Raw genomic sequence first — 12615 nt, 5'->3', positions numbered from 1 at the left:
GTCCCTTTAAGATATTAATTTTATGTACATGATTTTTCCCATTGTATAGAATCTTACAGGTCATCATTCAGCCCATCATGCCTGTACCAGTTCTTTGACAGAGCTATTCAATTAGTCCCGCTCCCTTGCTCTTTCCCCATAGTCCTCCAAATTTTCAACCATATATTCATTTTCCTTTTGAAAGTTATTATTGAATCTGTTTCAACCACCCTATCAGGCAGTGCATTCCAGATCATAACTCACTGCGTAAAAATAACTCTTCTCATCTCCCTTCTGGTTCTTTTGCCGGTTTTCTTACATGTGCATGCTCTGGTTACTGACCCTCCTGCCAGTGCAAAGTTTCTCCTTATCTACTCTTATCAAAACCATTCATAATTTTGAACAACTCTATTAAATCCTCCCTTAATATTCTTTGCTCGAAGAACAATCTCAGCTTCTCCAGTCGCTCAACATAATGGAAGCTTCTCATCCCTGGTATCAGTCTGGTAAATCTCCTCTGCGCCCTCGCCAAACTTTGACATCCTTAGTACACAAAATTAGGACTCATGGTATTGGAGGTAATATATTAGCAGGATTGGTTAATGGACAGAAAACAGAGTAGGAATAAACAGGACTTTTTCGGCTTGTAATTAGCGGGGTACCGCAAGAATCAGTGCTTGGGTCTCAGCTATTTATAATCTATATTAATAACAGCTAAAGGGATTGAGTGTAACGTAGCCAAGTTTGCTGATGTTACAAAGTTAGGTGGGAAAGTAAGCTGTGAGGATGTAGAGAAATAGAGACAGGTTGACTGGAGTAGGCAAGAACATGGCAAATGGAATACAATGAAAAACAAAAAAGCAGAATGGAGAGACTGGGAAATGTTTGCATTCACAGGGACGTGGTGACCTTGTGCATGAATCACAGAACGTTAACATGCAGGTACAGCAAGCAATTAGGAAATAGTAGTGTTAGCTTTTGTTATTCTTGTCCTCAAATCCCTTTGTAAATAAGTCTTACTACAATTATACAGGGCATTGATGAGGCCACACCTGGAGTACTGTGTACAGTTCTGGTCTCCTTACCCAAGGAAAGACATACTTGCCTTAGGAGGGAGTGCAGTAAAGGTTCACTAGACCGATTCCTGGGATGAGGGGATTGCCCTATGAGAGTTGGGGTGGTCCAGGCCTATATTCCTTAGGGAGATGAGAAGAATGAGAGGTGATCTAATTAAAGCATATAAAATTCTTAAGGGGCTTGACAGGGTTACGGCTGGGAAAATGTTTTCCCTGGCTGGGGAATCTAGAACACGAGGTCAAAGTCACAGAATAAGGGGTCAGCCATTTAGGACTGAGATGAGGAGAAATTTCTTCACTCAAAGGGTTGAGAGTCTTTGGAATTCTCTACGTTAGAGAGCTGTGGATGTTCAGTTGTTGAGTGTATTCAAGATAGAGGTCGCTAAATGTTTGGAAACAAAGGGAATGAAGGGATATTGGGCGAGTGCGGGAAGGTGGAGATGAGCCATGATTTTGATGAACGGCGGAGCAGGCTTGGAGGACCAAATGGCCTCCTCCAGCTCCTATTTATGTTCTCCCTAAAGTGAACACAATACTCCAGCTGAGGCCTAACCAACATGTCAGCTGTGGCTCAGTTAGTAACACCCTTGCCTCAAGAGTCAGAAGGCTGTGGGTTCAAGTCCCTCTCCAGAGACTTGAGCATACAAATCTAGGCTGACACTCCAGTGCAGTACTAAGGGAGTGCTGCACTGTTAGGAGATGGCATCTTTCAGATGAGCTTCTGCACACTCAGGTGGATGTAAAAGATCCCATGGCACTATTTCGAAGAACAGCAGGGGCATTAGCACCGATGTCCTGGCCAATATTTATCTCTCAATCAACAAAAACAGATTATCTGGTCATCATCGCATTGTTGTTTGTGGGATCTTGCTGTGTGCAAATTAGCTGCCACATTTCTTACAACAGTGACTACACTTCAAGCACATCGACACGTCTAATGGTCGTGAAAGGTGATATATAAATGCAAGTCTTTCTTCAAGACATCAGTTTAGGTGGGAAATGGTTCTAGTAGCCCTTCAGAATCTCATCCAAGCCGGGGCATAGCAAGCGTTCGAGGTTGTGGGAACCAGGTTGAGCCCGATCTGTTCTTCACTTCATGTTCCAAACATCTTTCCAACAGGAGTCATTGGATACCATCACAAGAAGCAATCCCACCCGTAATCCAGGCATGCACTGCCAACCTGCTTAAGTACCAAAAGCACAAGCCAGGTTCTAAGCTTTGATGGTGCATGTCACAATATTATAGACATGGAGATATTGAGAGCAGGGCGGCTGCAAAACCTGGTACACAAGTTACCATTTGATGCAAATTGACACAAACAGCGTCTCAAAAATATGCCTGATTGTAGGAATGCAACTTGTACACGTGGATTTTTAAAAATGGCTTTTTGTGGTGACTTATGCTCAAGGTGAGGAATGTCCAAGTTTGGGAATGATGTAATATCCATCCGAGGCATTCATCGAACAGATGCAGAGTAAAACTCTCTTGGCTCTAATCTCCACGGTCAGAATAGCAGCCCTACCACACCAACCATCCTGAGTGAAATTGCTAATTCAGCCTAAACTCAGACCATGCCAATAGGAACTAGATTATGGCTAATTAAATTCATTTCATGAAGGATCCTCAGAGTCAGAAGAGGCTTCTATTCACCAGCCTGGGCCAGGTTCCCAGCCCAGGTACCCAGAGATGAACGGCTAGTGTCTGACCCACACGGTTATGTTTTTATAAGTAGCCAAGTAATTTAGCATCATTATGTTGAGTAAAATCAAAATATGTTCCAGAAGCAGACAGAAAGAAACAAACGACTATAATAAAGCTTTGTCAAAAGCCTTTATTGTAGTTAACACTGAAACATTGTGAATCCCAGGAACATTCAGCAAATCAGCTCTAATGTCAAAGGTACCTGATGCATGACTGGGGCTTACAATTCATTCTGACTCAAGAAAGTGTTAAAAGGGCAAATTGAGTCATAGGCTGTAGATAAGAGGTCAACTGCAAAGATCACCAGTGTAAAAATATGAATTGTGGTGGTGTACTGGTCCATCAGTGAATTGATCCAATATCTGAATGAGAGCAACAGGACAAATTAACCCCAACTGATGGGCAAAGGGCTAGGAGCAATAGGCTTGCACCGACTGCACCCCATCCAGTCTTGGCCTGTGATGCTCTCGAAGAAGCTGTAGGTTAATTTTTCTTGGAACAAAATAGCTCTGGAGAGTTTAAGGAATAGAGCGAGAGACAGCAGTAGGCAGAGCAATGTTCCCTTGTGCCTCTGCAACAGTGGATCAGTACAAGGCGCGTACCACCAAACCAGTAGATGGGGCGGGAAAAAGGAGAGAAGAGAGGGAAACAGCACCAGTACCAAATAGGTAACGTTCCCTCCTACCCCATAAGCTGCATTTCCAATTACCTTTCAGAGACTAGCTTCTGGTTTGGAATTGATACACGACCAGACTGGAGAAATTTGCAAGGCCTACAAAGTGAGTAGAACTGAGCTGTATTGTACTGGGCTTTGCTTTATTCAATTCTAGTGTTCCTAGATCGGTTTCTGTCAGTAATGGCATTTGGGGGATAGGGGCGGAGGGGAAGGCCGTGAGGTGAAGGCTGTAACCAGCAACTATTAAGTCACTGTTGCAGAACCTGCTGTGCTGAGAATGAAGCTGAACCATTAACAACCCATCATTTCACCTCCCCTCCCCCACTCCAAATCACCAGCAGGCACAAAATAATCCTCAGAAAAATAACCAAAGAAAAATCAACTTAGTGTTGACCCTGTCCGATCCCTTCTACGTTATGGTATAAACAGCAAAATTGCAGAAGAGGGGTTTCTGATGTCCCATTTAAATGAAGCACTGAGCTCAACCAAGAATTCACCAGTAGTGACTACTCTCTCCACCTCCCCACAAACCTCATGCTGTTTCAATACTGGAGGTTGGACACTGCGTGGTCACAAAAGTTAACAATTCAGCTGGCTGGCCCGGTAACCTCTAGGCAAACCTCCTCCCCAGACTTAATTATTTGATAACTAAAACAATTAGCAGGTATGCAACTGAATGGACTTCAAACAAATTCAGTAGGTAACTTATGGACAGACTCCACATAATAGAGAGGAATTAGAGCTTGACAATGGGAAAAGGAAGGGGATGAAAATAGTGAGCTTGGATGATAAATGTGGACTTAAAAAGGGCAAAATAGACTTGAGGGGCTGTCGGGCTCTCGTTGCTAGCTTATATCATTGAAAGGTAAAGTGCATCCTGTATACATTCTGAACAGTTACACGTGTTGGAAAGTTTGTGAATGAAAGATTTTTTTTGAATGTTCCATCAGAAAGCTAACCATAAAATAGCAGAAGGTTTAAATTAAAAACGCTTACAGATAATATCCACTTGGTGAACAGAAAAAGCTTTTTTGCTATTTTAAACTGCCAATGATGGAGGCTGCCGTCAAAAAACTGCCATTTGAACGAATCTCTCAACAACCCATAAGCGGTAGATTTTTTTGTTCCTTTTTAAAAATGAGACAGTATCGCTTATCGTCAGACTATTTAGGGAACAATTCAAGGCTATGTCACAGATGAAAATTACACAAGGAATTTTCTTTTTAAAAGTTTGATGCAGATTACATATACAAAATAAAATCCACTTCAGTGGACAAAAAAAAAAATCTAGGTTTCATTTATAATGAATTCCCGAGGCATGAGTCAGGTAACTGCAGTGAAACAGCAAGGGTTAGTAACAAAAAGCCATCTGCCTACCAGGTGAGACACAATGATATTATTACCTGCGCCTCAGACAAGAACACCCTGCCAATATTATTCAAACATAATTGAATTCGCTCAACTATGCTTCGTGAAATACTGCACAAAGTAACCGCGTGAATGATTCAAACCATGAATGCTAACACGCAGCTCCTAAGTTCAGAGGGAAAAGATGCAGGTAACTGGATTACAGAGAGAGGAAAAAGCACAGCAGTGGTAACTGCTCAGCACAGCCCATTAGCACAGCAATGGCTCAGTACACAGAAGCAGAAATGCAAATCCACTTGCTTTTTGAAGCACCTCAAAGCTAATCTTTTGAGTTATCAACTGCTGCAAACTGGAGGCTATTGCAAGAAAAGACAAACAGATTTCCAGTTCTGTTGTATCCCTCAATGACCAACGCCATTTTCCTGATGATATAATGCCTTTAGGCTCCGTTGTTCACCAGCGACGGAACAATTATTCCAGTCCTGTAACAGTAAATAGTCGCCTCTCACCAGAGTCAGGATAAGCAAAGCATACATCATGACAAGCACCACTGGGACCCTGGGGGGGAAAAAATACATTAAAAGACTCACCCCCTGAATCAACTTATGACCAACCCCCTCCTTATCCACTCAGAAATGACACTTCATTGTGATTTACAAAGATGCTTCAGCACATCTTGAAAATAACTATTAACCAATCTGTGCACCTCAAAACTCTACTTAGCTCCTGCATCCAGGACAGGTACATAATCATTTTCTACAACCTGCCTTGGGGACAGCTATGCTCTTTCTCTTTCTTCCTTCCCACCCCCCACCAAAATTAACTGCTGAACATGAATTTGCTGCATTCAATAGTCTGTGGGATACATCAGGGTCGTGTGGGCTCAGTTTCTGACCGCCTTTCCATGCCTATTGCTATGGAATCATTTGGATGTGCTGCCCTTGGTCAAAGCTTGTAGATGATCCATTTGACTCTCTAAACTGGGGCCAGTTAGTGCTATTAAGAATATTGATGCTACAAAGTAGTATAACATTAACAGCTACGTGCAGTACTTGAGACTGAGCTCTAACAAACTTAAATCGCTGCTACTTACTCAGACAAGCTAAAGATTCCTGCAGTGATTGCAAGCTGCTGTTCAATACCGTGCTTCAGTTTTTTTTTTTAATAATGATACAGACCGCAACACACACTTTCTAAACAGCAATGCGAGACAGGCTGCTTTTTAAATACAGCAGTTTTCAACGTGGGAAATTTTGCGTTTTTATTTTAAAAAACATTTTTGCTGCCTGACTATGTGTTCGGTTGCATTCCTCACAGTTGGCAGACACAAACCAGGCAATCTCTTATTGAGCATCACAACAGCTGCCAGCTTCATTCCAGAATGGCAATCTCACATCTGTTGTTATTAATTAAATGATTGTACATTTCTGTCCACCAGCCCCTCTTCCCACATCCCCCCCCCACCCTCCCCGACACAAACATACAAAGAAAAAAATCTACTGAAAATTCTGATTGTAGGCAAGTTTGAAACATTACGCTGCAGAAGCACTTTGACCTCTTCCACCCAAATCCAGGCCCATATTCACAAAAGGCACAAATGCAAAAAATGTTATACCCAAAATTCAGGGGTGAGGGAATTTTTGGCGCATATATACTGCATAAACTTTTGTGAATACAGGCCCCTACCCCCACCCCCTCCACTGGCTAGTCGTTATGAGCTGTCAAATGTCACCTAGTATAGACTGACCAAAGGGATACTGTGTCTGATTCATTTAAATATGTGCTTTCCAGTGCTGCACTTCACAATGCTGATACGGCCAGGTAATGCACACTAGGCCTGGCCTCACCAAAAACCACCCACTGTAGATACAGAAAGTGAGCTGGGTTCTGGAAAGAAGCATGGGGGTGGGTGGGTGGGGGTTTGAGAGAAGAGGGAGGGAGGGAAGGAGAAAAAAAAAATCATTCATCATCAAAGTTCTGCTGGAGAAGGAAGTTTGCGGCGAGGTTTTCATTCTTCTCACAGGCGAAGTAGGCCTGAATGACAAGGCCCTCAGGGAAACCCAGCGCCTTTAACTGAAAGAAGAACACAAAATATTAACTGTAGAAAGTTATTGATCTTTTTTCTCTCTCCACTAAAGACATATCCAGAAATAAAAACAAGCCCGATGGTAATAAGGGCATAAGAGAACAGTGCATTGGAATGACATTGCACGCACCACACCACACGTGCTACATCTACACATTCCCATCAATTCTTTGATCTCAAGTAGGGGGACAGAAATCATGCTTCAAGAGGGAGGAAAAGCCCATTACAGATCACCATGTAGAGACAATAATGTTGTTGAAGGCGAAGGCATTAAGAGGAAGCGAGAGCAATAAAGGGAGTATTCTTTTCACAAGAGACACTATAGTATTGGAGGTCCAGTCAGTCACCAAGTGATAGGATACTGGCTTGTGCTTCTACATGGAGATCGCCCAATCTCAACTGTGCTGATGATAAACAAGTAACGAGCTTAGACTAAAATCTTTCCCACAAGGAGGGAAAACAAATTGAGGGTAGTTACCCCAGGCAATCATGTAAATTGGGCATATTCTCACTGAAAAAGAGAAATAGAGGTGGTGATATGATTGCTGTTTTAGGATTCTAAAGGGACTAGATAATGTAGACCATGACAAGTTATTTCACCTTGTCCAGGACAGTTGAACCAGAGGACATGGCCTGTGTTTGAAGGGGGTAAATGCAAAACTAATCAGTGGAAACAATATTTCAGTGAGGAAGTGGTCAATCTATGGAACAGGTTCCCTAAGGAGACGGTGGAAACAGTTAGTATTGATTCATTCATTTGCAAACAACTTATATAGCACTTTTAACTCTGTAAATGTTTCAAGGTTCTTCATAGGAGCATAATCAGACAAATTGATACCAAGGCACAGCTGCAAATTGTGGGGCGAAGGAAGTCAGGGATGCACAAAATGCCAGAGTTGGAGGAACGCAGAGTTCTGGGAGGGTTGTAGGGCTCGAGAAGGTTAGAGATAGGGAGAAGTGAGACCATGGAACAATTTGAACACCAGGATGAGAAGTTTAAAACGGAGACGTTGCTGGACCGCGAGCTAATATAGGTCAGCAAGCACAGAACGGGACTTGGTGCAAGTTAGGATATGGGCAGCAGAGTTTTGGATGAGCTCAAGTTTAGAGGGTGGAAGTTGGGAGGCCAGCCAGGAAAGCATTGGAATATTCGAGTCTGGAAGTAACAAAAGCATGAATGAGGGATTCAGCTGCAGTTGAGCTGAGACAGAAGCAAAGATGGGCAATGTTAGGGAGGTGGAAATAGGCAGTCTTAGTGAGGGAGCGGATAGAGAATCAGAAGCTCAGCTCAGGGTCATTGGGCATTGGATAGATAGAAATTAGATAGATTTCAGAATTTGGGATACAGTACATGAGTAATTTGAAACAATGTGTGGTAAGTGTAGCGTGTTTAGGAGGAACAGCAGACTTTGGTCCTATGGTTCCTAAAGCTCTCCCCCACTGGGGGTTTCCTCATCTCGTGTCTGGGTCTGTTGTAGACTGATCGATAAGAGATTGATTGCTGTGATTAGTCAATAACTCCATTATCATATCTTGTGACTACCAGGATGGTAAATGAACTAGATGGGACCATGGTCTTTTATTGTCTAGAAATTCCTTTGTTCCCAACAATCTATCACCAAGTTTTTAACTCTCCCCTCTTTTCCCAATTCCTTGCTAGGATACACACTGGGTACTTGGGAATGAATGATAGGCAGCTGCTGCTACTGGGTGGAACTGTCTCCCAGCACGAGTCACCACATGCAGCAGGAGGTGGTGAAAGAGAGGCACATGCACAGACAGCTAAGCACAATCATCCTGTCAATCAAAAGGGCTAACGAAGATGCAACAGTTACAAGCTCTCGCAGTGGGCAGTAAGGGACTTGAATGTTTTTACAACAGAAACAAAGGTTAAGGACAGAAATACTTGTGAAAACACAGCAGAGTTACATTGTCATGGTAATAGAAATGTAGAAGTTTACATTTTATATTACATTTTGGGGGGGGGGGGAGGGGGGGTGATGAATTTGAAACATTTAAAACAAAATACAAAACAAAAATAACCCTCTCTAGGTATTACAGGACACATTCCATATCAGTGAATCTGAAGAATTAACAGCTGCTGGCTCCACTTGGGCACCAACCTGAGATATAATCTTTAATATAAGTGTACAGGTGTGCTGCTGTCATTGGCAGCAAGAATCAAACTATTCTGCAACAGTGACATTCTCAAAACAATCCCACTCCCATTCCATTAAATTAAGTTGGCTTTAGGTCATCTTAGTTTCTAGGAGGTAGAGTAACAAACGTGTTGACCGGGGAGGGGGAAATGCCACTGTAGAGATCATACTGTAGGAAACTGGCTGTATCCTTATCAATCTTTTTCTTTACCCAATTACTTTACTCCTCCCCTACTTTGAAAACTTTTTCCAAACCTGCACGATCTAGAACAGATGTTACAAGTTGTTTCTGCATCACTTTATGACTAAGCTAGTTTTCCAATAATTTTTCTGGTAACTTGTGTCTTTCCCCACATATCTCTGCCAGAGAGGGTGGGCCCCTACCAGCAGTGCTGTTCAGCTGGTCACTCAGAGATGTGTCACACTTCAGTGTACATTACCACTTGGGCCAAGGGGGGAATGGGGCAGGAACTTGGACTGGGAATGGGGCAGGATCTTGGACTGGGAATGGGGCAGGAACTTGGACTGGGAATGGGGCAGGAACTCGGACTGGGAATGGGGCATCTCTATCCTGTCTGGAGCCGGCAATCAGAATGGTGCAAATTACACTTTACAAAGTCACTCAGAACTTGGGGTGGGCAGTTCGAATTACATATTCCAGAGAAACTGCTGGGTGTGTCTTATCCTCCAAGGGGACCAATCAGCAATCAGGTCATGTGATCAGAGACAAAATTAAGAGCACTTTCTAGTGCAAATAAATGCGTCCATGAAAAACCTGGTCTCTGCTCACCATCATCCCTAGACGAGCAGCATAGCAAAAATTGAGAATTGCAGATTTGAACCCAAGTCCTACCATTTTGTAGCTCCCGTATTGCTTAAGCTACATGCCACAAAACACTATCTATCCTTAACTAAAAGGAATGCTATTTTCAAAATAAATGTTACTAAGCTGCTTATTCCTAACTGCCTGCTAACTTCACTTCATTTAATTTCGGTGCATTAAATGCATAATAGCCTGCTGGAAACTGTCATGTATTCAACCAGCATTGTAACCCATGTATAATCTGACCTAAGTTGTACACTGTGAGAACAGTGACCACTAGGTGGTGAATTTGTGGGAGACACTCCTAACCTAGACCTTCAGATATAAAAGGGAAAGCTCCACCCACTTCTATCACTTGAGTGCGAGGAAATAAAGGACAGGCCACAGACTGACCTTCTCTCAAGCATGGGCCTAGTGTGCATTTATACTGTATAGTAAGGACGTATCAATGGCGACAAGAAACTGGGATTTAAACCACGCGAGCATGGTCACTAGCAGAACAGACGAGAGGTACTGTGTTAAGGAATGGTTGGGACAGAGATTCAACATTGTTAAAGCAGCACAGTTCTCCAGGCAGACAAGGGCAATCGGGCATGCCCCAACATGTAGTCGAACCCAGAGGGAGAGTTCGACAGAGACAATGGCAAGCTGAACGGCGATTCACGCTATTGCAAGGGACAATGCGGCCAGTAATGGGGCCATCAACACCTGTTAATGGTGCACTCAAGGGCAATAACAGGGGCAGTCAGGGATGATCAACTGGTAAGGGACCTTTTGTTTCAAACAGCAGCTCATGCTGGATGCGTGGAGGCACACACTCAGCTGGAGTTTGCAGAGGTAAGCAAAATACCTGCAGAAATTGCAGAAATGAACGTTGCGGGAAATCGCTGGAAGCTGAAGTTCAGCGAGTTCATGTGGAGCACGTATACAGTTCATACACCAGGACGCCACCGATAATGATTAAAGTGCTCCTCAATGGCATCCCAGTATCAATGGAGCTAGACACTGGGGCCAGCCAGTCCCTGATGGGTATCAAACAGTTCGAAAAGTTGTGGCCGTCCAAGGCCAGGAGGCCAAAATTATCGCCGATTGACGCACAGCTATGGACTTACACAAAGCAGATCATTCCGGTGCTAGGCAGCGCCACGGTAGTCGTGACCCACAAGATTCGGAGAACAGACTGCCACTCTGGATTGTCCCAGGGGACGGTCCCGCACTACTGGGGAGGAGTTGACTTGCTGTCATGAACTGGAAATGGGGCGATGTCAATGCAATTTCCTCTGTGGAGCGAGTATCATGCTCACAAATCCTGGACAAATTTGACTCATTATTTCAACCCGGCATTGGCACTTTCATGGGGGCCAAGGTAGTGATTCACATAAACCCGGACACCAGGCCAGTACACCACAAGGCCGGAGCGGTGCCGTACGTGATGCGGGAAAAGATAGAAGGCGAATTGGATCGCCTGCTGAGGGAAGGCATCATCTCGCCAGTCGAATTCAGTGACTGGGCGAGCCCGATTGTGCCGGTGCTCAAGGCGGATGGGTCGGTCAGGATATGTGGCGATTACAAGGCCATCAATCGGGTGTCACTCCAAGACCAGTACATGCTACCGAGAGCGGAGGACCTCTTTGCGACACTATCCGGTGGCAAACTTTTTTCAAAATTGGACCTGACCTCAGCTTACATGACCCAGAAGCTGGCGAGTGAGTCGAAGAAGCTGACCATCATCACGACACACAAGGGGTTGTTTGAGTACAAAAGATGTCCGTTCGGGATTCGCTCGGCCACCGCGACCTTCCAACGAAATATGGAAAGCCTCCAAGTCGATTCCAGGGACGGTGGTTTTTCAGGACGACATCCTCATTACGGGTTACGATACTGAAGAACACCTCCACAACCTGGAGGAGGTGCTACGCAGACTGGACCGGGTAGGGATGCGACTGAAAAAGGCAAAGTGCGTCTTCCTAGCTCCAGAGATAGAATTCCTGGGGATGAGGGTAGCAGCAGACGGGATCAGCCCTACTGCATCCAAGACTGAAGCGATCCAGAGAGCACCCAGACCCTGTAACACGATGGAGCTGTGTTTGTTCCTGGGGCTCCTGAACTATTTTGGTAACTTTCTTCCCAAATTGAGCACGCTGCTAGAGCCGCTACACGTGCTCCTACGCAAAGGTCGCGAATGGGTCTGGGGGGACAGCCAGGAAAAGGCTTTTAATAGAGCACGCAATTTGTTATGTTCCAACACTCTCTTAATGCTATATGACCCATCTAAGAAACTTGTGTTAACGTGCGATGCATCGTCCTATGGTGTCGGGTGTGTGTTGCAGCATGTCAATGCCAAGGGTCAGTTACAGCCGGTAGCTTATGCCTCCAGAAGTCTATTCCAGGCAGAAAGGGGCTACGGGATGGTAGAAAAGGCGGCGCTCGCATATGTATATGCGGTAAAGAAAATGCACCAGTACCTGTTTGGCAGGAAATTTGAGCTGGAGACAGATCACAAACCCCTAACGTCCCTTTTGGCCGACAACAAGGCCATAAATGCAAATGCATCGGCATACAGAGGTGGGCACTCATGTTAGCCGCCTATGACTACACAATTCGGCACAGACCGGGCACCGAAAACTGCACCGATGCACTCAGCAGGCTCCCACTAGCCACCACTGAGGGCGCTACAGAGCATGCTGCTGAGATGGTCATGGCTGTTGAAGCTTTCGGAAGCGAAGGCTCACCGGTGACAGCCCGT

At 44.4% G+C, this 12615-nt stretch overlaps 1 protein-coding gene across 2 annotated transcripts in view; it reads right to left on the bottom strand.

Moving 5' to 3' along the window:
* Positions 1-2869: 2869 nt before the first annotated feature.
* Positions 2870-12615, bottom strand: part of LOC139228753 (UV excision repair protein RAD23 homolog B-like) — a 47478-nt gene continuing 37732 nt past the window's right edge. For both annotated transcript variants that reach the window (XM_070860073.1, XM_070860072.1), the window contains exon 10: positions 2870-6874. In XM_070860073.1, the coding sequence (XP_070716174.1) occupies positions 6761-6874 (114 nt within the window). In that variant the 3' untranslated portion in view covers positions 2870-6760. The remainder of the gene's footprint in view (positions 6875-12615) is intronic.

Source organism: Pristiophorus japonicus, chromosome 18, assembly GCF_044704955.1.
Source record: "Pristiophorus japonicus isolate sPriJap1 chromosome 18, sPriJap1.hap1, whole genome shotgun sequence".
In the NCBI taxonomy this organism is placed as follows: Eukaryota; Metazoa; Chordata; class Chondrichthyes; family Pristiophoridae; genus Pristiophorus; species Pristiophorus japonicus.
The sequence above is the reverse complement of the archived record's forward strand: the minus strand, read 5'-3'. Positions and strand labels throughout refer to the sequence as shown.